The sequence below is a fragment of the Carassius auratus genome, chromosome 5 (genome assembly GCF_003368295.1).
Source record: "Carassius auratus strain Wakin chromosome 5, ASM336829v1, whole genome shotgun sequence".
In the NCBI taxonomy this organism is placed as follows: Eukaryota; Metazoa; Chordata; class Actinopteri; order Cypriniformes; family Cyprinidae; genus Carassius; species Carassius auratus.
Genome location: NC_039247.1, coordinates 5290150 through 5316208, shown reverse-complemented (window position 1 = coordinate 5316208; position 26059 = coordinate 5290150). Strand labels below are relative to the sequence as shown.

At 35.7% G+C, this 26059-nt stretch overlaps 1 protein-coding gene across 1 annotated transcript; it reads right to left on the bottom strand.

Moving 5' to 3' along the window:
- Positions 1 to 1932: 1932 nt before the first annotated feature.
- Positions 1933 to 25523, bottom strand: LOC113072016 (mitogen-activated protein kinase 1). The gene is made up of 9 exons (XM_026245204.1): positions 25110 to 25523; positions 12389 to 12571; positions 11504 to 11693; positions 10626 to 10742; positions 9763 to 9877; positions 7608 to 7739; positions 7335 to 7444; positions 5916 to 6044; positions 1933 to 4623 (listed from the first exon to the last, which is right to left on the bottom strand). Exons 1-8 carry the CDS (start codon positions 25253 to 25255, stop codon positions 5928 to 5930), a joined length of 1110 nt encoding a protein of 369 aa, XP_026100989.1. The 5' UTR covers positions 25256 to 25523; the 3' UTR covers positions 1933 to 4623; positions 5916 to 5927.
- Positions 25524 to 26059: the final 536 nt, after the last annotated feature.

The window sequence follows — 26059 nt, the reverse complement described above, 5'->3', positions numbered from 1 at the left end:
GCTTGTGCTTTAATTAACCTCCTGAAACCCGAGAGATTGCCTGTTGTGCATTTTATAATTTTTCTTGCTATTTGGGATATGTAGGACCTAATAAGTATAATACCTAAAATTTGTTTTTGTACAGGAAGTAGTTTTCCCAGAAAAAAGATGTCCTCATGTGAGGACAGTGGGTCTATCATGATGTGAAATGCTGCAAAGCAGTTTCATTCACTTTGCAAGCACAGATGCACATTGCATGTCATGCATCGCACACAGGATTTCCCAGTGCAGCCTTGTGCTCTGCATTCATGCATTTCATTTATAAAGTTATGTTATGTCCTCGGCAGAGGACATCGGGACTCAATTTCTAAAAAAAAAATGAAAAGACATGAATGAAAATGCATAGGCAAAAACAATAGATTTTTTTAAATCACCAATAAATTTTTAATGTTCAAGATTTTTTTTTTTTTTTTTACCAAACTTTGTATAAAGATGATTCTCAACTATGGTATAACAGAATAATTCAGTATAACATTTTTCTTTCTGCAAAATGTGTGTAAAATTACCATTAATGGGTTTTCTAATTATATACAATGTATCTATAAACTAAATCTAATTTGCATATAAATGTGTTTTTGGGGCAAAATGTAATGAAAAAAGAAGTGTAATAATTGTCAAGATTTTCATAATAATATATAATATTTCATAGAATATTGAAATATAATTTCTTTCTCTATTCATTTGTTATGTCTCCAAAAATGCGTCATAAGCATGCGTTTAGTCCCGGTATCCTCATCTGAGGACATGTATGAAATCAATGTCCTGTTTAGTAACGGAAAGTCATATTTTGATTTGAAACCCCATAACATATTTCTGAGATGTTGATTTATGACACAGAATTTAAAAATTAGACAGATTTAAATGATAACTACAATATATTATAGAAATATTATCATATTTCTATAAGAGTGTCACTAAATTAATTTCAGACATTTTGATGACCAAGGAGAGGGAGTGGTCATGTGAAACATCCAATCATTTGGTATCTCTGAAAAGCCCTGAATGTGCTCTGTACAGGACATCCAGATCTAAAACTGTGGCATGAACAGACTCAGAGAAATTCACAAAAATATAATGTCCTCATATGAGGCCACAGGGTCTCAAGAGGGTATGAACTGAATTTCACACTAATGAGAAGTGTGTGAGTGTGAGTGTGTATGTATGTATGTGTGTGTGTATATATAATTAAGCATAATTTTTCCTGAAATTGCTTACTGATTTTCACACTAATGAGAAGTGTGTGTGTGTGTGTGTGTGTGTGTGTGTATATATGTATATATAATTAAACATACTTTTTCCTGAAATTGCTTACAGAATGTAATTATTTGCTTTTAGTTGTAATTGCTAAAAAACTAAAAATAAATCTGAATATTATTCTATAGATTGATTGCATTTTTGTCTTAATGTTTCTACAAAACGTGTGTTTTGAATACTTGGCTAATCAAAACTTTTTTTTGTAGTCAAGGGTTTGAGATTTTTCTAAACCAACAACAAAAATTAAAATTAAGTTCACATAAAACCCTGTCATGGTGCATTGGTGTCAAGCATATATGCATTTATTATGAAGGATTATGTAATAACAATGGTCACATTCTCACAGAACATTTCAACAGAGTGTGCTTGTATTCAGCATCAGCCACAACACTATTAGCTGCTTCTCACAAAACTGAGGGAGAAAGCAGTCTCGTTTATTCTTACTGAACGTGTGAATATTTCTCATCAAGCTGCCACTGGTTGTCATGGACGGCAGGTTCTCACAGGACCCAAATTAGGCTCATGCTCATTTAATTACTACATCATGCACTGCACCTTTCCTTATTCACTCAATCAAGAGTGCAGAGAGGAGCTCTTCTGTTGCTGTGCCAACCAATACAAGACAAAGAGACAGAAATCTGAGGCAGAATATAATACAATTGGTTTTATTCTGCAGTTTCTAGGTTACATGACTTGGCAGATGCAGAGATCAATGAACATTGGCTGTCTTTTTGAGCAGTAAAAACAAGCCTTTGAGACATAATGCCACTGTTTTCAATAGTTTCAAAAGATTGTAATCTAATTTTGAACTGTTTGTAATCACAAGTTTCCCAGAAGGGCCAGATCCTGGGGGGTTTTGAAGCTTGCAAGTGTAAGTCACAAAAAAAGTTTGCCATTGTTAACAAAAACAGGGTTAATACACAATTTTTTTAATACAAAGATTAATAATAAATCACTAGACATTCATTTTTACAATAAAAACAGTTCTACACAAAACTCAAGAACTGAAGGCAATATGCAACAGGAACAAATCAGGTAGGGCAGAAATTAAAGGAGTATTTATTTTTCTTTACTTCCTCAAATTCTTCACGACAAATCACAAAAGCTGTGATAAATAGAACTTAAAATTACATAAAGAGAACTGATTTTTTTTTTTTGGTTTTCACTTTTTTTTTTATATATATATATATATATATATATAAATTTCAAGAGTATACTGCAAATAAAATCACAACTGATCTCCAACTAAACAAAGCTGCACAATAAATGTTATTTGTGACGCATCAAGGCACACAGAAACAGACACGGATTCGGCAGAAGCTTTCTTACAGAGTTTCACAATTTTTTATATTTTTATTCATTATTTATATAAGAGAATTGCCCATTCTCTCCTTGATCAACCAAAATCTGATACCACCACTAGGAGGCGTCTTGCCAGATACATATAGGCAAAAGAAATGTAGGGTAAGTAAACAAAAGAGGAAGCCAGTGTGGGAAAGAAACACTTAATGAAGCCATGCACATATGCGCATATCAGTATCAATAACTTAATTTCTTAGGTGTCCATTTTCACAAAGTGCGGTCTCGCTTACAAATTGCACAATAGTATGCATTACAGCACACATAGATCCAGGTAGACTCATTTCGCCTGGGTATTGACACACCACTTTATTCATTCACCAGCAGACAGTATCTCATGATTGAAATTGATTAATAAAAGGTGCATTTCCATGGCTAGATGCTCCTAATTTCCACGTGGGATTAAACCTGACGTTCTGGTTGAGCTAGTTCATCTAAAAAGCTAATCTTGATAATTAATATTTCTTCTTCAAACACTGAAAGCAACCTGGATTTTGAAAGAAGTGCAACTGAAATGTACAAGCAAAATAAAGAGCTTTTTTTCCCTTTTCTTTTTGAACTGCTAATACTCTATATATGAGACCACAAAAGGTAGGATATAACAAAAACCTGAGAGTCCAGTAGCGGAATCCCCAGCAATGTGGCACTTCCATTTTCTTTGTATAGAAAGCTTCTTAACAGTCATGCAAGGGGCACAGTCTTATTGATACAAGGCGCCTGGGGGTGCAAGGAAAGCAAATATAATACAAAGAAAAATACAAAAAGGGAAAAAATGAATACAGATGACAGGCACTGTGCGATTATAATAGACACTGATTGAAAATTTACCAGTTATGATTTAAAATCACAGAACTGTTCTTCGTCCCATGACAGAAGTTCCTCTAAACTAAAATGATAAAGTCTACTTTCTAAATGGACCTACGTGCATCTTTAGATTTAAAGACACTTGGATTTTGGGATATATATATTTTTTTTTTTGGCAGGTACTGTACAGTAATGTGAGAGCTTAAGTCAAATTTTGGACACAAGTACACATTTTCCAAAATGGCAGAACATCTTCAAAGGGGAATCTTTGGTGCAAATTTAACGGATTTGTCTTTTCTAAAGTTTCTAGAAGTGATCATGACTGAGAATCAATGTACAAATCATTTATATAATAAGTTGATTAAAAACTTGTAATTATATATTATAACTACCTACAGGTTTTAATGTATATAAATAATTACAGGTTTTTAAAAATCACACATGTATGTATATGTATATAAGTCAAGTCACTTATATGGGGGTTATAAAACAATCTGATAAATGAAAAAGTTTGAATACATTTTAATGGGTCATTAGTTAATACATATTTGCTTTTATGAAAATATATTAACGCCTTAAAATGGCACCGTGGCAAATTTCGAGCTCTGTGCACTTTGAGGAAATTGGCGATGCACAATGTGGATAAATGCCTGTCCACTGCATATATATTTAAGAATAGAGGAGATCTGAGCCCTCATTCTCTCCCTGTTTGACCTCTGTGGGACTTCAAAATGGCTTACAGACACTTTAGAAAACCAGCTTGTTGGAAATATTAACAGGAGGCTAGAAAGAAGCACAACAACAACACTATCATAGACATTATTTACCGAAGTGTATCAGAGGACTGCGAGGGGTTAATCGGAATCAAAAAACCTTGATGAGATGTTGTACACAAACACACGTGGGCAAACTTTCGCACAGATGGACAGGAAGAGAGAGTGTGAGAAGCACGTTCATTGTAATGAGACCGTAAGAGAGAAGCAGGTGAAGAGAGCAGGAGCCAGCACGAGGCCAGAAGAACTGAAGGGCTGCCTGTAGTTTTGGGATTTGGGAAGAGGAGGAGATAAAGATAATGATGATGATGATTGCGATGAAGACCAAAAGAGGACCACAGCACACAGCTGAGTGGAGACAGAAGCATCAGCATGACTGAATCTAGACCAACACCTACAGACAGAAAAAAAAGAAAAAAACAACAACATTAGTTATGGTTAAAGCATGGCATGTATTGCAAATACGACTATATTCCAACCGGGATGTGAGTTTGAGGTTTGCAACGTGCTAAATTACAGTAAAAGAAAATCGGGTTTGGTGAGTAATTCAAACACATCAGCATGTACACCAGCGTTCAAAAGTTTGGAGTCCATGGTTGTCGTTGACTCCATTTTCAGTCCATCTAGAATTGTTACATTATGCAAGTAGAACAAAACAGTCCTGCTAATAAAATAGGGTAAATAACAGTAAATAACTACTCCAGTAGTTTCAGCTTTTTGAATATATTTAAGTTCTTGTAATCCACTGCATGTCTTAACACCACTGACAAACCCGTTCATCTCTTTATTTGAAATCACACAAAAGCTTGGGGTTAGTAAAAGAGTTGTTTCTGTTTTTATTTTTTTAAGAAATTAATACTTATTCCGTAAAGATGCATTAAAGGAATAGTTAACCCAAAAATGAAAATTTGATGTTCATCTAACCCAGGGCATCCAAGAACACAAACACCAGCTCTCTCTCAAATGGACTATTGACACTATCTACAATCTTATTTGGGTCCATTTGAGAAAAAGGTGGTGGTAATAATAAATCTGTGATTCACCATAAAGCAAGAAGAAGAAGATGACGCACCATGCACCGGCTTTTGAGAACTCTCTCAGGACAGTTCGGACATTACGGAGAATCAGACGTAAAAAAAACTATATCAATTCCGTTCAGTTTCTTGCACAGACCGATTGTTTTGTGTCTTTACAAATTAATGTATAGTCACGATCTGCAGGGTTTATTTTGGTTTTGCCTGTGTACGTTTTTTTTTACTCTCAAAGCTGTGGTTCCCATCCACTTACATTATATGACTTGACAGACTGAAACGGTTAAAATCTTGGTTTGTGTTCTACTGAAGAAACAAAGTCACCTTGGATGCCCTGGGGGTAAGCAGATAAACATCACATTTTCATTTTTGGGTGAACCATCCATTTAAATTGACCAAGACTGACCAGTAATAAAGAATGTTTCTTACGCAGCAAATCAGTATTTGAGAATGATTTCTGAAGGATCATGTGATACTTAAAGAACTATGAAACTTATTAATCATTTAAACAAATGAACAGAATGGAAATGACTCTTTAAGAGCTCAAAATGACTGGATTCTTTGCACTTGGTTACGGTTACAGTTTTTTTTTTTTTCGCTTTGACCCATGTGATTGATTTTATATGCATTCATCTGGCTTCAGTCTGCAGTTTACCTGCGTGTCAGTCTATGGTCTGTAAGCTGACTGGAAGCGTGCAGTTTCTTCAAAGATCAGCTCTTTCAAAGTTTCTTTGGGCAAGTCATCCAGCTCCATATCGAACTTAAATGGAGCCTCTGCAACAGGCTATGATGAAAAAAAAAAACATAGTTAACGTGGGATAAAATGCTTTACCCACAATACCTCTACTGTACGACATCAGTGTAGACAAAGTCCTACATTTATCGAGTACAATGTTCCCAAATCTATGCAACAATGTAATTGTAATTCTTGAATGAAACTATGCAGCCATAAACACAAACAATATAAAATGTGAAAAGGCATTCATAATACAGAAATTGTTCTGAGCACACATTACTTCACAATCAGAAAGAGCTTCATTGCCAACTATGCTTGCACATACAATGAATTTGATTTAGTGACATAAGCTTCCAGTACACAAGAGACAAAAAAAATAATACATACACATACATACATACACACACATACATATATATATATATAAATCTTACATTTCAACTGCTTAGACAACCAATTGCATTTTACCAGACAGTCTATAGACGGTGAAAGGTTATCATGACCATATGGCTATTAAAGTGCACTTCATAGTGCTCATGTTTGAAACGCTCTCAACCTTTGATCCCCATAAACTCCAAGATAATATGATGAAGATAGTGTTCTTAAAAACAGAATAGAAGATTCTATATTTATCTTTTACTGTTTAAATATTATCAATAAGCATGTAAAAGAAAGATTATTATTATTACTATTTGTCATTATATAACTATTATTGTTATTTTGATAGGTCCTTACAGGAAAATAAACAAAACTCATAACAACAATGACCGATCAAATACATTTTAAACAATCGGATAAAAATGATAAAATCATATCCATGTTTTATGATATAGAGCACATACTCTCTTTCTCTCGCTCCCAAGACACACACACAAATAGTACTATAGACACACACCCGGCACAGAAACACCTTGTTACCGCTGCTCTGATGATTTTATCAGTAAAATAGTTTAGCACGCGTGATTAATCTCTCTCTCTCTCATAACTGCATTAGTCTGACGCTTTGGTGTCAATTCATCAACACCTCGGATCAATATTTCCTAATAATTCAACGGCCCGTCGTCAGCTATTCCTTACCAACATGAAACCACTGTAATCATGATAGTATAGTATTAATAACTTTTTTTTTTTTTTACACTATGTAACTGTAATCTGATTACTAATGTATTCTGTTTCTCCCCAACCGTGATTAACAACCACAATAACAATAATACTATTTGTCTTGTTGCTCTTATCGTCTCCCAGTGTATTGTTATCTTAGTATTGCTTGAAAAATATTCCACTATAATCAAAATGAATCCTGACAGAATTAAAAAAGAAAACTAGTAGTGAGCTGACCTCATCTGTGGGGTCATAGTACTGTTCCAGGTATGGGTGAGCCAGCGCCTCCTCCACTTCAATCCTCTTATGAGGGTTAAAGGTCAACATCTTGTCCAACAGGTCCAATGCTGCAAGAAAACAGAGACAATCCAGTTCATTATAAACAAACCATGGATGTTAGGAAGTACAGATCTGCTCAGCCAGAAATTCAAACATGTTTTGCAAAATTAGTTAGATTATGTGAGACATATATGAGGTCTAGTTTCTTTGTGAGTGGAGTTGAACTCTGACCTTTAGGGTCTGCATTAGGAAACAGGCGGTTCCAGGGAACTTTGCAGCGGAGCGGAAGTGACAGAAGGTAATTTCTTGCTTTAATGTTGATAATGCAGTTGAGATCCTCCTGAGAGGGGGAGCCCAAAATACCTACAGGAGCGAGAGAAGACAAATAAAAAGATTAAATGATGAAAATATAGACCAGGAGAACAAGAGAATAAACAGAAAAGCAAATGTGCTTGGTCTTGTTGCATCATTATTTCCTTGATGTTTTAAAATAAAATAAAATAAAATAAAAAGTAGTTTGATATATAAAGAAGTCCCATATACTCGCTGAGGCTGCGTTTATTTGATCACAATATAATTACAATATATCAATAGAAATATTACTACAAATCTAAATCAACTTTTCTATTTGAATATATTTTGAAAATGTATTTTACTGCTGTGATCTCAAAGCTGAATTTTCAACATCATTACTCCAGTCTTCACTGTCACCTGATCCTTCAGAAATTGTTCTGATATACTGATTTGCTGCTTAACAAATATTTCTAATGATCAGTGTTGAAAACGGTTGTAAATATTTTTGAGATATCTTTTGCCATTTTGCTAGAAGTTTTGAGACAGAGACTTCAAATTAGTTGTGGATAATGTTGAGACAACACAAATGTAAATTTTTTAACCATACCATTCTGCTCATGTTTATATAATTAATCAATAGCTGTGATGAACGCCAGTGTGAAGTACGGTAGGATAAACAGCCTATTTAATTTGAAATTACTTTTTTTGGTTCTGTGGATGGCGAATTGAATAAATGCTTGCCCAGAGAATGAGAGAGACAGTACAACAATAACCCAGGGCTCCAGGCTAATGATATGCACATGCAATCTAAATGAGGAAATAAGTGGAGTTATCAACAGGGAAACATCTGCTCGCACAGGCCAGATGGGTTCAAAGACACATGTTCATGGAAATACTAAAGAGATTGTCTCTAAGAGTTTGGTGGGAAAGCACACCTTCAAACCACTGATCTATAATAGAGAACATATATAGATCAGTGCCTCAAACACACACAGCAGCTCGGACACCATTATCAGCTCACTGCAGGGTCAAAATCAACAGCATCTCTGACAGGAAATCAGTTTTTAACTGATGCAGCGGATGGAGAAAGGAAAAATAAAAAGAAGGGAAGCGACAACATCTGATGTGCTTGCAAGGGAAATGATGATCAAGCCTTTTTGGCGATAACCATCAAGCGCCTATCTCAGTCTTACGATGCAAAACTGACCACAATGGATCATGTTTCAGACTCTGTCCAGAGATGGATGGCCTATGCAGAGCTTTTGAAGAGCGTTCAATGTACATCAATTATTCAGCTGACTGAGAAAGCATGTTTTCCAATACAGATGGACAGATTTATGGAAGCTGAACAAAAACATCTCATATTTCTTTATGAGGAGAGTTTGATGTCAGTGCAGACAATGTGTAGTTTAGCCTTCCTGATGTCCCACGTGATTTAAGTGTTCACCTCAACAATCAATATAAACTTCAGATCTATCAAGAATTAGGGGTTGCATGATTTGAGGAAATTTCTGTGATTCAAAATGTAATATGGCTTTTGATTTAAAATGCAATGTATTTTAAATAGCTAAAGGTTGGATATACCTGTTTGTAGTGATGCAAAAATTTTCTGATAAAAACTGCTATTTAAAATAAATAAAATGGCTCGCTGTGCTTGTTTGTAGGGCTGCCAATTGTATTATTATATATCAATATGCCTTTAAAATAATAACTTTAATTATTAATATAAATGTTATTTTATTATTTATTGTTGTATTATTTTGTATTAATTATTGAAAAAAATATATTATTTTTTGCAAGTGGTGCAACTATGAGCAATATCAAATCTGTAAAAATTCCTATTCATTTCAATGCAGTTCTGGAAGTATACGTTTAAAATCTTAAAGTTATTTCTAAATCTAAAGTCTTTTTATAAGAACCAGAGAGCTTTTTTTCACCTGAGCTGTAAATATCATATGAGTAATCACACTATACTTACAGGTAAACGACGTCATGGCAATTATGACTGACCCAAACCCTTCTCTAGCAGCTATAAGCTGTGAATTCAAAGGCTGCAGGCTGGGTAATACATAAAGTACACAAGGTTGTTTACCTAAGATGTGGTTAAGCTGGTCCAGATAGTGTTTCCCAGGGAAGATGGGTCTATTCGAAAGCATCTCAGCCAGAATACAACCCACCGACCATATATCAATGGACTTAGTGTAACCCTGAGAGACAGACACAGACATGAAGATATTGTTTACTGATTTCACTAGTTCACGCTTACATATAATTAGCTGAGGTATGGTATGCGTATTTGGCGTGCTGTCCGGGGAAGGGCTCCGAGCTCGGGAATTGCCCGAAGCTAGAGTACCCCCCCTTCCCCGTATATTGTAAAGTGAACTTGGAGTGAGGAGATGGGGTGGAGGAGGGATGCTGATAAACCGTCAATGGATAGAGGTAAGTCAGCGATATTTATACTGTGGGATTGATTACTTGATTGTGGTCCACCTGTGATGATTAGGCTAAGTATCTGACGCGCTCCTCCCGAATCTTCATAGATAATTACATATAGCTATTAACTTTTATGGCAAAAATTTATCTTGTTATTTTTTTTTTTGGTATTGGAATTTTCTGTGTGGTACGCATCACAGTAATACCATGGCAATCTTAGAAGTAGCATGGTAAATGATGGCAAATGATGACAATTTACATTAAAATTTCTAAAAAAAAAAAAAAAAAACATTTTAAAATTCTAAATAAAGCTAACTAAAAAACTAAAGCTAAACTAAAGCTAAAAATAGAACTATTAAAAACCTTTTTGTTAATAAAGAAATACAAGTTGAAATAAAATACATTATAAATATTAGATGAAAAACTTTGCATTGGAAATGTTGCATTTAACTCAAAAATAACTCAAATAAGTCTAAGTTCAAGCAATAAAATTACTAACTCTCGTGAAGACTGATTCCTCACCTTGGAATTGAGCATAATCTCGGGTGCGCGGTACCAACGCGTGGCTACATACTCCGTCAGGAAGCCAGTGTGGTCATGGTCTGGATCAGCCACTCGGGCGAGCCCAAAATCACAGATCTGCAGAAGATAATAAAAAAAAAAAAAAAAAAAAGTTACAAAGATTTCTGAATATTCAGCAATGTCCCAGATGAGCCTGACCTTACTTTGCATTAATAAAGCGTGGTATGGTGTGGTGGCAATGGAGTTGTAAAAATACAAGGACTATGCCTGAAACTGCAGAACAGTTGCTAACTTAAAAATAATTTGTAAACTAAATTACAAGTATCTTATAACTTATTTCATTTTATTTGATTTAAAAATGTACGTCAGTTATTTGAACTATTATTATAGTTAAACTAAAACCATAAAAACATTTTCATTACTTGAAATGAAATATATGAAATAAAATCTCAAAAGATTTCAGGTACTTTCTAAGGCAACATTTCTAATTTTCATTTAAAGTTGATATACTAAAATAACAAAATAAAAATGTAAATAAAAATGAACTATACAGAAAAAAACTAATAAAAATTAAAAGGTAAATGTAGAAATCTATATTAACATCTATAAAAGTATCTCAATACTAAAATAACACTGATTTACATTTTATTTCAAATTATTTCTTATCCTTTATTGTGCTCTGTTTGGCTGATGAGCTGTTTTGTAAAATGGAATAACTTTATATTTGTAACACTTACAGAGAAGAACATTAATAAAATGGAAGTTATGTGCTTTTTTGTAAAACCAACACAACTCCATTCGGTGACACAGAAATGACACACATCAGCTTTAAAGGGGTTTAAAATGGCATAATGGCAAAGAACTGCAGTGTACTTCACCTTGAGGTCACAAGTAGTGTTGAGCAACAGGTTAGATGGCTTCAGGTCTCTGTGGAGAACATTTGCTGAGTGGATGTACTTTAGGCCACGCAAGATCTGGTACAGGAAGTAACAGATGTGGTCATTGCTCAAGTGCTGTGTCTTCAACAGCTTGTATAAGTCTGTCTCCATCAAATCCTGTACAATGTAGCTAGAGTTTTTCAACGTCAAGGTCAAAGACAAAGCTTGGTGATCAGAAAAGAGAAATGGGTGCATTTAAGAACTGACAAAAGCTTGTTGAAGTTCATGCTACACCAGCAACAAAAAGTACAAGCCCATCCCTATGACCTGTATTAATTTCAGTAGAAAGAAAAGCATGGCCTTTAAGATCTTGTTTCTACACTCTTCAACCGCAGCTCTGATATGACACTAACCATATTAGAGCAACACAGCGATTAGATCATATAAAACTACTCTCACTATCCACACGCCTACTGACTATCGATTTCACACCTAAAATTAACTCTTTACTAGAGATTTTTGCATTGTCTCAGCCTACACAGTTGGAAAAGAGCATTGTTTGTGCCAGAGGCCGCATTTTCAGCCTGAACATGAATATTTAGGAAGCGGAACGGAAAAATGTATTGAATTCAAAATTAAATGTGTCACGGTTTGTCTCTCTTTTTGCTTTAATGATGGCGGCACTTGAAATGACAAATGTAAAACCTGATGTTCTCCAGCATGATAAAAAAAAAGCATCTTTAGCTTCAATGGAAGAAATTCTGACTGTTTGTACAAAAGGAGCCACATAATCAATGTCACTAATGTGCTTGCCTAAAATAATATGACAGAAAAAGAAATAAGTCTACATTTGTTTCCAGGTTAAAATAGAATTAAAAAGGATACACGTCTTTCATCTGGTCGATGGTTGGGGTGCGGATGATGTCGTTGATGCCGATGATGTTCTCGTGCTTGAAGCGGAGCAGGATTTTAATCTCACGGAGCGTGCGCTGACAGTACGTCTGGTGCTCAAACGGACTGATTTTCTTTATCGCCACACGCACTTTATTATCACGATCATATGCCGAGCTGAAACAAAGAGACAGCAAAAAAAGATTTTTTCCTCTTGGTTACAAAACAGTGTTGTGTAGCTTTCTGTCATTATAACACATTCAAAAAATTTAAAAGAAAACCACACAAACAACATTTAATGTTTAACAAATGACACTGAGATATCAAGTATACAATATAAGAATGAGTGTAGTGTAATACAATGGAAAAGATGAAGGGAACGCAGATGGGCATTTCCATTATGGGCACTTTTCAGTGGACTGTTAGAAAAGCTGCTTTAAAACACTTCTCAGAAATATTAATTATTGAAAAATACAATAGACAAGCAGAGACTTTTGAAAGGCACTGGAGAAAATTTACAAAGTGTAGAAGTCAAAACAGAGGAAAGAGCACGATATATGCTTGTGTATGAGGGGAATATGTACACCTATGTAAGCTTATACAAATCTGCTTATTACATATTTCTACATGTGTTTATTTACGTATGGGGCTTATTTTTGTCCCTTCAAAATTTAGAAAGGATACCTATTTATTTAGGTAGAAAGACTGTACACATGAAGCTGAACTGACTGTTTTGCAATGTTAAGTAAAAAATAATGTTTAAAAAAAATTTACAAAAATATTTAAAAGTGGGAAAAGGATGGTGGTGGAAAATATGCTTGAAGGACTGATAATGATAAAACACTTTAAGCAAAAATAAAAAAGCATTAAGAATACAGAATATTTTTCAGTAGGCTACCGGTAATTCAAATAAAATTGTGAAACTTGTGTATTAAATACACAAGTGCCCTTGAGCAAGGCATCAAACCCCCAACCGCTCCCCGGGCGCCGCAGCATAAATGGCTGCCCACAACTCCGGGTGTGTGTTCACAGTGTGTGTGTGTGCACTTCGGATGGGTTAAATGCAGAGCATGAATTCTGAGTATGGGTAACCATACTTGGCTGAATGTCACGTCACTTTCAAGGCATACAGACTGAAGTAGTTTGCGTCTTTGGTTCTTTTCATTGTGATGATTTAACAAAAACCCACCAATTCACAAATTAGAATCCTTCATAAGACAAATAAAAAATAAATACATTTTAGTGAATTGTTGGCCTTCTGCAAAGCATGTTCATTTACTGCACATGTACTCAATACTTGGTAGGGGCTCCTTTTGCTTTAATTACTGCCTCAATTAAGCGTGGCATGGAGGTGATCAGTTTGTGGCACTGCTGAGGTGGGATGGAGGCCAGGTTTCTTTGCCTTCAGCTCATCTGCATTTTTTGGTCTCTTGTTTCTCATTTTCCTCTTGACAATAGCCCATAGATTCTCTCTGGGGTGCAGGTCTGGTGAGTTTGCCGGCCAGCCAAGCACACCAACACCATGGCCATTTAACCAACTTTTGGTGCTTTTGGCAATGTGGGCAGGTACCAAATCCTGCTGGAAAAATAAATCAGCATCTACAAAAAGCTGGTCAGCAGAAGGAAGCATGAAGTGCTCTAAATTTCTTGGTAAACAGGTGCAGTGACTTTGGTTTTCAAAAAACACAACGAACCAACACCAATAGACATTGCACCCCAAATCATCACAGACTGTGGAAACTTAACACTGGACTTCAAGCAACTTGGGTTATGAGCTTCTCCAGCCTTCCTCCAGACTCTAGGACCTTGGTTTTCAAACGAAATACAAAACTTGTTCTCATCTGAAAAGAGGACTTTGAACCACTGGGCAACAGTCCAGTTCTTCTTCTCCTTAGCCCAGGTAATTTGCCTCTGACGTTGTCTGTGTTCAGGAGTGGCTTAACAAGAGGAACACAACAACTGTAGCCAAATTCCTTGACACGTCCGTATTCCTTGACCCCCGGCCTCAGTCCATTCCTTGTCAAGTTCATTAATTCTTGAATCGATTTTGCATGACAATCCTCGTAAGGCTGCGGCTACGGTTGTGCATCTTTTTCTTCTACACTTTTTCCTTCCACTCAACTTTCTGTTAACATGCTTAGATACAGCACTCTGTGAACAGCCAGCTTCTTTGGCAATGAATGTTTGTGGCTTACTCTTCTTGTGAAGGGTGTCAATGATTGTCTGCTGGACAACTGTCAGATCAGCAGCCTTCCCCATGATTGTGTAGCATAGTGAACCAAACTGAGAGACCATTTTGAAAGCTCAGGAAACTTTTGCAGGTGTTTTGAGTTGATTAGCCGATTGGCATTTCAGCACAATTAAAAGAACCAAAGAATTAAACTACTTCAGTCCATGTGCATTGAATTTAATACACAAGTTTCCCAATCCGAGTTGAATTACTGAAATAAATGAACTTTTCCACAACATTCTAATTTATTGAGCCGAACCTGTAGTTTCACTTTTGTTTAGTTTTATTTGAAAAAAAAAAAAAAAAATAACAACTATATTTATGGCTACTCATTTTAAACATTTGAGAAAAAGCAAACAAAAAAGCACGGTTATTAAAAATAATAAATCAACCAACCCCTCAAACATAAAAAGGAGGTGCAACTGAACAAACATCCAGATGCAGTCTCTTTGTTTAAATTAAATATTTTTTATGTCAATATTTTTAGCAAGATGTTGCAAATACAAATTGTTAAAACCATTTGCAAAGACGGTTTGTTTTAAACTGATCTTCATATAAAAAAAGGAAAATACTGTATGCACTATATAAACCGCTCAAAAAAAATTAAAGGGAACACGTAACACAATGTAACCCACAAGTGTTCCCTTAATTTTTTTGAGCAGTTTATATATGTGAGTGTGCGTGTGTGTGTGTGTGTATAACAAAAAGTAAAAAAAAAAACTTTACTTTTCATTCAATCACCTCTAACCTTCCTCTTAGTTCCTAAAGCTGGTCTGTGTCACACTTCTTCACGTATGATGTTCATAAATGCAAAGAACAACCTCATCTCAACATAACCGTGAGCTGAACTCTGCACTGCTGACACACTGTTAATGCTAAATCTGTGTCAGGTGCACCAATAATGCAGCATCTGCACCATTTTCTCTTGCACAGCAGAAACATGGCCACCAAGCAGGTCACAATTTGACACGTTTATTTTTTTTTTGTTGTTGATGCCAATTTTCGATTTGTGTCATTTGACAAGAATGACGCTCACAGATCAAGCATCTGGCTGGCATTGTGCACAAAACACTCTAAAGGGCAGAAAGTGGAGAAATTACGCAGAGGTGAAAAGAGAGGGAGGGAGAGAGGAGTAGAAATGGAGGGACACAGCAAAACAGCAGGGGAAAAGAGAAACAAGAGAGGCACGGTTACCACGGAGATGGACAGGCGAGACTTTGCGGTGAGGAGTTATGCAACAGGCTGTTTCCATGGTAATGTGAAGGAGGGGGGCGGCCACAGGCTGAACGTTGGTAGTGAATTTACACAATGCACTGACAATGCCAGATACCCTTGGTGCGGAGGAGGAAGGAGGGAAAAAAAAGACGCTCCAATGGCATACTGTCATGCCACCAAATAATAAAGATGTCTATAAATAAAGCTGGGGCTGCATGAAAAGTGAAGGGAATGACTGCTGCATGTGAATATCCTGAAGACTGAAAATCCACACAGTAACAAGCACAGCAAACTCACTATTTTAGTTTCACTTACATCTGCAATGTGTAGCTAAAGGTCTGTGAAATACAACTGGATAAGAGAGCAAAGCAAAACCACTCAAAGAAGACTTCAGCACAGCCGTTTGAGCTTATGAACACTGTGTGATTTGAGTAAAGCTCATCAAGCTCATGGATAAAAGATAAAAACAAATAAGTGGCTATTAAAATGATCTGCATCAAAGCGTTTTCATAACTGTCAAGAACATTTCTTCAATTCAACAATTCCTGTTAAAATGACAGATCCAAAGAGCTTTTTTTTTTTTTTTTTTTTGCTGCATTTAATGCAATACAACAAATATTTATATATTTCAGAATAAAATTGTCAGACTGGGGAACTATTTGTGGTAATGTAACCAAAAAAGTCTAAGACCCACTGAATCTGAATTTAAGGCATTTTAAGACTTTAAGGACCTGCGGCAATCCTGCATTAAAATGCAGAAATACTTAATTTAATTCTGATTTTTATTTAAGGGTAATGAGATCATTTGCATTACAGTAATGAGAGCTGTGGCAGAATGTGCTTGATTTCATTTAATAATAAAATGGACAAATAAATAGCATGAAAATAATTTTAAATATGTAGACTATTAAAATTATTTGCATTATGACAATTTCAAGACTATTATGCACATTTCTTCTCCCCAATTTCTCATTACCATAATGGGTCCAGAAGTTTTTTTTTTTTTTTTTTTGGAACCATATTTTATAATTACATCTGCATAAATAAAAAAGGGGGTACAACAAATATAAAAATGCATAAATATTACATAATGGGTTTTTTTTCAAGTTACAGTGATGAGAACGAGATAACTTGCATTAAGTTTCTGCACTTTTTACATCATTAAATGCAGTACAACAATACTGCAATACATAAATACTTGGAACTATTTTTGTCAAACTACACTAATTAAAGTGATATCTTTTGCAGTACGTTAACGAGAAATGGGAGTGAATGTACTTAATCGTCACAAGAATAATGTCACAATGCAAAAAAACATTTATATCTATATTTTTTTTTTTCTTTTTTTTTTCCTGCTTGACTTTGGGGTGAAATTTCAACCCAGACATGTTCTTGGTTTTATAAGATTCACCCATTTAGATGCGTTATGCAATATGGCATGGCATGGCGTTTTACATGCTCTTTGTTTATTCACAAGTTCTCTATCAGCAGGCTTCTCTGGCTTAAAGAAAACAGAGATGCTTCTATTTCAATGTACCTTCTGAGGGGGAAGACGCTTCTTAGACTTGTGGAAATGGGGCCGGTACACCTCAAGGTTGGATAATCTTTTCCTTTCTGTTCCTAACCCAAAACGCCCGCACATTTACAGCTGTGCCAGTGAGAAGATTTTCACATTCTATAAACCAGAAAATCTTAAGAACATTAACTAGGTTGACTGGTTTCATTACTCTGAATAAGGAAATCACATAGGCCTTAAAAAAACTAGTTGTTTACATTTGGAAATGCGAGGGGTGCAAAAGTCATAAACTTGATACTAGTGTTGCCAAAGTGTTAATATACCATTGCTAAGGGGTTAAGAATGGTTAAGCCAATGATAATTGCTTCAGCAATTTAGCAAATGCCACCAAATAGTAAACTGTAATGATTTTCCACCCTCGTATATGCATCTTCTTGATGTGCCTTGCAGTAACTACCAACCTTGCAAATAAAAATAATCAAGCGCTCTGGCTTTCCTCTGCTTTCTTTCTCTCTCTCTGTTGCTGCTCCTTCTGACACTCCTCCCAGTCAGGCTGGTTCACATGACGGCAGATTGACGTCCTTGGCAGAAAGGTTGCTATGGAGACTGGCACCGTGGCAGAGTTTGGCATGGAGGCACGGTCCAGGCAGTATAGCCACACACAGCCTGCATCAAACAGTGTGTGTGTGTGTGTGTAAGCGCAGGCATGTGTGAGCGTGTACATGTATTGACTAATATAGATGCATGTGCATTTGTGCGTACACAAGATCTTGAGGGTGCATAAAAGAAAGTGGAATTATCTGACTAGATCCCTCACTGCACGTACAATATGAGTATCAAAACCTGGTGCAAATCAGGCCAGGCTTCAATATTTCCCAGTGTATTCAAAATGCCTTGTTTTGACATGTTCATTTTGATGTTATCATTCTTCTGGTAACCACAGACAATAATATAAAACAGTAAAAAAAAAAAAAAAAAAATGCACAACAAAAATTACTCAAACTTTAAATTTAAAATCTAAACTGAATCTCTTTGCTATACACAAACAAAACCAGAAACGTACAATCCACACAGGAAATTTGTCCAGCACAAACATACTATTACTGAACTCAAGCTCAAGTAGACAAACAGTCATTTTCGTAATTATGAATATAATATGAACAATAATGAAGCGAGGAGGGCACACAAGATCTCAATTTACTCCAGCTATAGATACATGCCTCTGAATGAATGAGTAAACCTGCTAAAGCAAACAGCCAAAAGAGATAAGCCTTTACACCAGACCTGCGTGACGCATTTAATGGTCGCAGGCAGCTACAGGAAATTCTTACCCTCAGACAATGTACAAATTTAGTATAATTACCTAATAAGCAGAAGAACTGGGGTTATATTGCTCAAAAGCATAACATAACTATAAGTGACATTTTTGAACAGCATAAAAGTACAATTAAATTTGTTCAATATTTATGGTTTTAAAATTGTGTCATTAGCATTTCTCTAGATAATAACACAAAACATTAGATGTAAAAGAAAATAATCTGTACATCTGAATGGGGCATACTTGATGATACAATTTGTATGGGTCAAACATCACATGACCAAACAGGAAAACACAAGTCTCATCGCATCTGCTTGTCAGAGAACGTGTTAACAGCAGTATGAACTAATGTTGATATCTATGGACTTAAAAGGTAATCAGCTAACCTAGCTAGTTGTTTTTATCGTTGGCTTTTGATTCACTTTTCATATCAGAATGTTACAGAATATAAAAAAAAAAACACTTTTAGAAATCAATCTGCATCTGCATATATGGTGGGAAATGGTTAAGATCATAATTTGGATCTTCTTTCAAGGCATCTTTAGTAAACCAGCTCCATATTTAATGAAGCACATACAACTAGAGCCCGACCAATACAAGTTATTTTTTTTATATACATTTCGTTTTTTTGAGCAGATAACGATATTAGAAAGGGGAAAAAAGGACGATATTGATATATCGGCCAATATTCTTTGTGTATATTATACACAAAAAAAAAAAAAGTGTTTCATTCATCCAATTAAAGAAATTTAGGGTAATGATTAACATCTATATTTTTTTAACTTGAATCAATGAAAAACAAGTAACTTGCCCTTAGGGCAAATTTTTTATTTTTCATTGGCTCAAGTTAAAAAATGAAAACAGTTTGCAAATGTGTGACCCTGAACCACAAAACCAGTCTTAGGTGTAATTTTTTCTAAATTGAGATTTATGAATCATCTGAAAACTGAATAAATAAGCTTTGCATTAATGTATGGTTTTGTTAGGATCGGGCAACATTTTATTTTAATATCTGTAATCTGAGTGCAAAAAAAATAATCTTAATGTTGAGAAAATTGCCTTTAAAGTTAGCAATGCATGTTACTAATGAAAAATTAAGTTTTAATATATTTCATGTAGGACATTTATTTAATATGCTCATGGAACATAATCTTTACTTAACATTTTAATGATTTTTGGCATAAAAGAAAAATCTGTTATTTTCCCCTTACATTTTGGGGAAGTCGTGCCCTAATGGTTAAAGATTCCAAGTATGGATCACCATACTTGACTGTATGTCACTTCACTTTCCCTACTATGTATTTTTGGCTACTGCTACAAATATACCCCAGTGACTTAAGACACTTTTGTCCTCCAGAGTCACATATGTCATTGGATTTTGATGTGAGAAGACAACAGGGGATGGACTATTTATTATTATATGGATTATGATTATGTTTCTTACAAACACACAGCTTTTCACTTCACAAGATGTTAACTGATGGACTACACGATAAACCATGTGGAGTATTTGTGGATTATTATAATGTTTTTAGCAGCTGCTTGGACTTTCATTCTGACGGCACTCATTCACTGCAGAGGATCCATTGGTGAGTCAGTCGATGGATGGCCCGTGGGTAAATTTTCAAAAAAATACTATTTTTATTAACTAACAAAGTCTAACAAGTCCTGTAAAAATATATATTGCTCATTATTAGTTCATGTAGGTTTATGCATGACATGATGTCAACAATTGAGACCTTATTATAGAGTTAGCAGATAGTTACCAGATGTGAAACGAAAAAAAAAATGGCAATTTTGGTAGTCTAAAATAGGAGAAAACATTCCTAGCATTTATTGTGGCAGTGCTCCCACAAAATTCTGAATCAAGCAATTTAACAAATTCAATTAAAGCAGAAGCCATCCAATTAGTGGAAGGATGCTTTTATGAGATTCCTTACATCAGTCCGTAGAAAATTAAGAAAAGCAAAACACACTGTGAATTTAAAGTGCAGACTGAAACTGAAGCAAGAGAATAATGTTCTGTATTTAACAGAAGGATAATGCTTGGAAATGAAAACAATGTAGATATTAAACCAGTTTCATGCACTTGGGGTTGGCCATGGCATCATCTACTGCTGATGACTTACAATCGTCACAATGCTGACCCGGCATCATGATCACCAGAATGTTATGTTTTTAATTGTATAATGGTTTGCAATGTTTTGGCACATGCCCATCTAGCGAACCCAACCCTATTAGTGACAAAATTCTAGATAAAACAGCTGATATAAGCAGCGACAAAGCTCCAGCGTTTCCCACAGATATCTGCATGCTAAGTTAAGTAATAAAGACACATTCACATTGACTTCAGCAAATGTGTTAAGACCACAGCACTGAGACAAACTTTATGAAGTACAGAGGCAGGGTCATACCCTCCAGTGTGAACACCAAGAGCAACTGTAACTGGTAGTCAGTCCTGCAGCATTCCTCCTCATGGTTTAGAGATGCTACCCACAGAGCTACTTCTGCAACACAACACCACATCAGTGTTGCAAGTTGCAACACTTTTGAGCATGAAAACGGCTAGTAACAACACATTGTAGACAAAGGATAAGAACGCACGATCTCTAGAGTCTCCAGAGTAGGGATATGGCGGTATCAAAATTTCCTGTTGCGAATAATTGCTCACGCTTTTATCACAGCATTGAAATTTAGATTTTAAAAAATGCTATTCAAAATACAGTATAATAGGTTAAAAAAACTTTTTTTCTTATAACAAAAATAACTCAATATTTAAATGCAATAAAAACAAACCATACTAATTAATACCAACATTTACTAATATGTGGACCCTTTTCTCACAGACCGTGATGATGCATTTCCACAGTTACTAACACAGTAAATCAAGCTATTTTTATTTTTAAAAATGTACATTTATTACAAAATGTGTTATAAGGAATATGCTTTGTCACATTACCTTGGCATTAAATCACAGAAAACTAGTGCATGAGTGTTTCTCATACAACAGCTGAGGGGATGTTGGCAAATTTGTCATTCTGAACTTGTAATAAATCTCTTTATATATATCTTTACCTCTTTTGTTAACTCACAAAAGTGCTATCATGATTTTTGTTTATCTGAACTGAAATTTCTGCTTGTGAGAACCCTGGAAAGGTTAAAAGCATTTATTTTTTAAAATGTAAAATTTTTTAAAGTTTTTATTAAAAATCAATATGAAATGAAACTATCAAAATTTTTAACATGCTTTCTTCTCTATTTTGATGTATATCCAGGTGTAACAAACAGAAAAAATAAAGGAAGGACAGGACTTTATTTTGTCCATCAAGAACTGAATGTTAGATAATAAAAAAAGATATTACTCATTGTCAGTTCAGGTTAGCTAATGGATTAACTAATGGTACCAAATGAGACATTATTGTAAAGTGTTACCAGATAATTGTTTTAAATATCTATTATTTAGGAATATATGGTCTAGCACAAGCACAATCAAATTATTAGGAGTTGCTTTGATACATGTAATATTCCATAATAAATGTCACAGCATCTAGGCTCTTTCATGGACACTATTTATTTAGACACGCAAACATTATTTCATTTTGTAAGTGGAAGTGATATCCTCAATCTGCAAGCGTGAAAATGTGTTTAATAGCCTATCCAGAATACCTAAAACACTAAAAGCTGTATTTAAGCATCTATAATACAGCTTAATTACACTTGCCATGTGAATCTACAGAGAACGTCACCTCCAGTAATTAGACACTGCTATAGGAACAAGCGCTTGCACACGCACACATATGGTTGCAGGAATCCCTGCTTCAGTGCTGCAAAACAACAAAATATACTGCAGCCTTTCGCCTCAGTTTCTCCAATCCTAAATCCACTTACCCGCCCTTCCCTTTCCATTTCCTGCCCCCTCTTCGCTCGTTCACTTGCTCTCTGGTTTAAAAATGAAACCCAGCCTATTCCCAACCTCTCTTAGAAACGCAGCTAAACTCCACATTCTCCAGCTATTACATCACAGGAGGCCTCTGAGCGAACGCCAGGCCAGTGGATGCCATTGGAAGAAACTGACCCACAATTGCAGTTGCCTGAACAGCTCTGTGTTTACAGATACAGAAAACAGATCCTAGATTATGGACGTCATCAGTTTAGAATTATCTGTAGAATCTCTCACCGCGGTGCATGTTTGTTTAAGAGAAGTAATCTAGGATTCATGGAAATCAGATTGTGTTCAAATGGCCCATTGTTTGTGACTTATATTACTGGTTTTTGAACACCAGTGACAATGATAACAACATGTCTTACTTTTGCATAACACAGGACAGGATGATGGCCACCTGAAGTGCATCCTCATGGACAGAGGGGTGTAATGCAGAATGCAAAATCCACTAGAATCACTTATGTGCAGCACTTATTTCAGCAGGAACAGAAGCAGCTCTAGGATCTTTCTACATTATAATAATATGCCAAAAATGGGATCACAGCTGAATTAAAGGAACAATTAGTTAAAATTCACTCTAAGTGGGATTCAAATCATATTAGATGATACCTTAGTAGCTGATGACATCAGCAGATCTTCGTAAAGGTACTCCAAAACAAATGTCAACAAAACTAGTTTGTGCACATTAAAGATCTCAAATGACACATTGTGCAAGCAGAACAGGATGAAAACTAGGAAAAAAATTTAATTTGATGCCAAAAATGGCTTTTTAATACCCAAATGGAACTCTTTTGAAATGGAATGACTTGAAGCTATATTTGATATGCACATGAGCAAAAGTTCTCAAATACTCAGAAACACATTGTCATGTAAATATGATGTATTTGTAATATTATGCATACAAGTGACAGCAACAAACCAATACACAATAAATATATCATATGAAAAAGTCAGTATTTAATTCCAATAACTTAGAATTATGTCAATAAAGTATTTTCCAATAATTATACAATAAATCCAAATATATACAGTATAACTATAAATATACAGAATTTAAGTTGCCCACTGTTATGCTAGTCTCAAGTATAACAATGTATAGGTAGGTATTCTGTTCTTGTTGATTATTAAATTATTAATATACATGCTTCTTTACTCAAACTCTTTTGCAGAGTTACTGATGTCAGTCAAAAGCAAGGCTCCACAAAGGCTTCAGTAATGTTACAGCCTGTTCAGCACAACATGTTACAGGCCTACACGTCCATATGACAGCCAACCCAGGGTGGCTTGTTCTACTCTGTAACTGTTGGAGTGGGTGTGAACCATTCATTCATCCATGTGAGAAGACCAAAACTAGGCCTGCCAGCAATGAGCTCATTCGTTTAGCCAACGGACTCCTCTCAGCAGAACAGATGGGCGATCAGACTGCACATTTGAGCCAGCAGTCTCTCAATTGTTACAAGCTAGCCTTGAAACTTAACCATAACAAGTCTCCTTTGTTATACAATTTCAAAACTAATGTATAAACATTTCTGTGTACGTTTTTGATTTACAAATTAAGGCAGATACGCAAAAGTCTTGGGAACCTAGTGAAACATTTATATTTGGAAAATGATGCTCATCCACTTTAGTATAGCTAACTGATGTTTAAAGTTAGGGCTGTAGGTCCAACTCAAGCACTATCAATTTCAACTGTTTTTCGTGGGCAGATCCAACAGCAAAGCACATCCAAGTGCCTCTTGTTCCTACCAGTTTTGCACAACCTTGGGGAGCCCGCGCCCACGCCGCCCAGGAGAGCCCTGCCACCTTGACATTCCTGGAAAAGCTCTGCGCAAATTTCACAACTACACTCCATTAAGTTTTGATCCATTCCTGATGTCTGGTCTTTGCTAAAACTGTCTGATATCTTTGCATTTACAGACTGGAACTGCACCACAGATCATCCATAAAAAATAAAAAAACATTTCTGCCAATCTGTCATGATATTAAATATTATTATCATGAATTTAATACATTACCTAAAAACAATTAGAGTAGTAGCATGCTCAAAAACCTATTTATATAATCTGAACTTGAAATTGCAATGCCATTGAGTTAATACTTTTACATAAAGCTAATGCAAAAAAAAAAATCCTGAGAGACAAATATACAGCCTAAATTAAATCTGCAGTGCAAAATGATTCAATAATGAATCACCAGCTAATGATTAGAAATGCTTTAACAGATGTCAGACTCTGTGTGAACTTGTCTCTCTCTGTTAATGCAAATCTAAAGCTAATCTTAAAAGTCCAGCGTAAAAAAAAAGGAAAAAAAGAAAAGTGCATGCAACTGGTTTCAAGGAGAAGTAGCACGAGAACGAGAGAAGCGGGGATGGTGCACTGCGCCGTGATTGAATGAACAAATCCAAAGCAAGCGACAAAAGGAAATATTATCACAATTCTCGGAAAAACAGCGGTAACAAAGCGTAACATGTTAACAAGTACAAAAGCATCTTACCAAACCATGCCATACGCGCCTTCTCCGATGTACGAGAGGTTGCTGTAGCGCGGCCCGACGTCGAAAGCCTGACCGCGGACCATCTCGGCACCGGATCCGGGGTTCGGACCGCCGCCAGCGGGGGCAGATACCGCAGCTGTCGCCATTGCTAAGAAACTGAGCTGCCTTCACACGCACAACAAACGCGCTTTTCTTACCCAAAGCAGCTTACGGAGCTCGGGAAAAGCTTTTAGGTTGAATAAAACACAGCGGGAGGAAGGATAGGCGACGTGGTTAAACTAAGCCGAAGTCTTCGCGTCGGAGTGAAAGTGTTGTTGACTGGCATGCAGTGATAGTAAGCTGCGCGTGGTGAGACTGACTGACTGCAGGCGGCAGCGAGCGCGAGAGAGAGAGTGCTGCCGCAGGAAGTAACGGAGCAGGTCACGTGGGCAGGGAGCGGAGCTTGGTACCATACAGATAGAAGTTACACTTATTAAGCCAGACGAGGTGATAAATGATGGGTAGGTCCTCTCTGTTTTACAGTTGTTGCAGATAATAATGTAAATATGCTTAGGAAATTATAAACAGATGTATCATGTTTAGGAGACTAATTGTTACAGTTTAACAACTTATAATAGTATTTACACGACAAAAATCACTTCTGGGTAATCTTTTTTTTTTTTTGTAGGATGTATAAATAATTTTCATACTCCAATAATCTTTGTTTTATTTACATCTTCGAAAAAAAAAATCTTTTTTACAGTGTACCAGAACTGGTATGTATTATCTGGAGCAGCAGGTTCTTTTGTTTATTTGTATATACAGTAGACTGCATCATCTTCTTAAAACGTCAGTATTAATATTAAAAGAGCTGTCTTTTATGATGGTTTCCCAGATAAACTTGATGAAAGATACCCTGAAACCAATAAATCAGGCTGGTTTGTTGATTATCATCATCATCGTCACGTTAG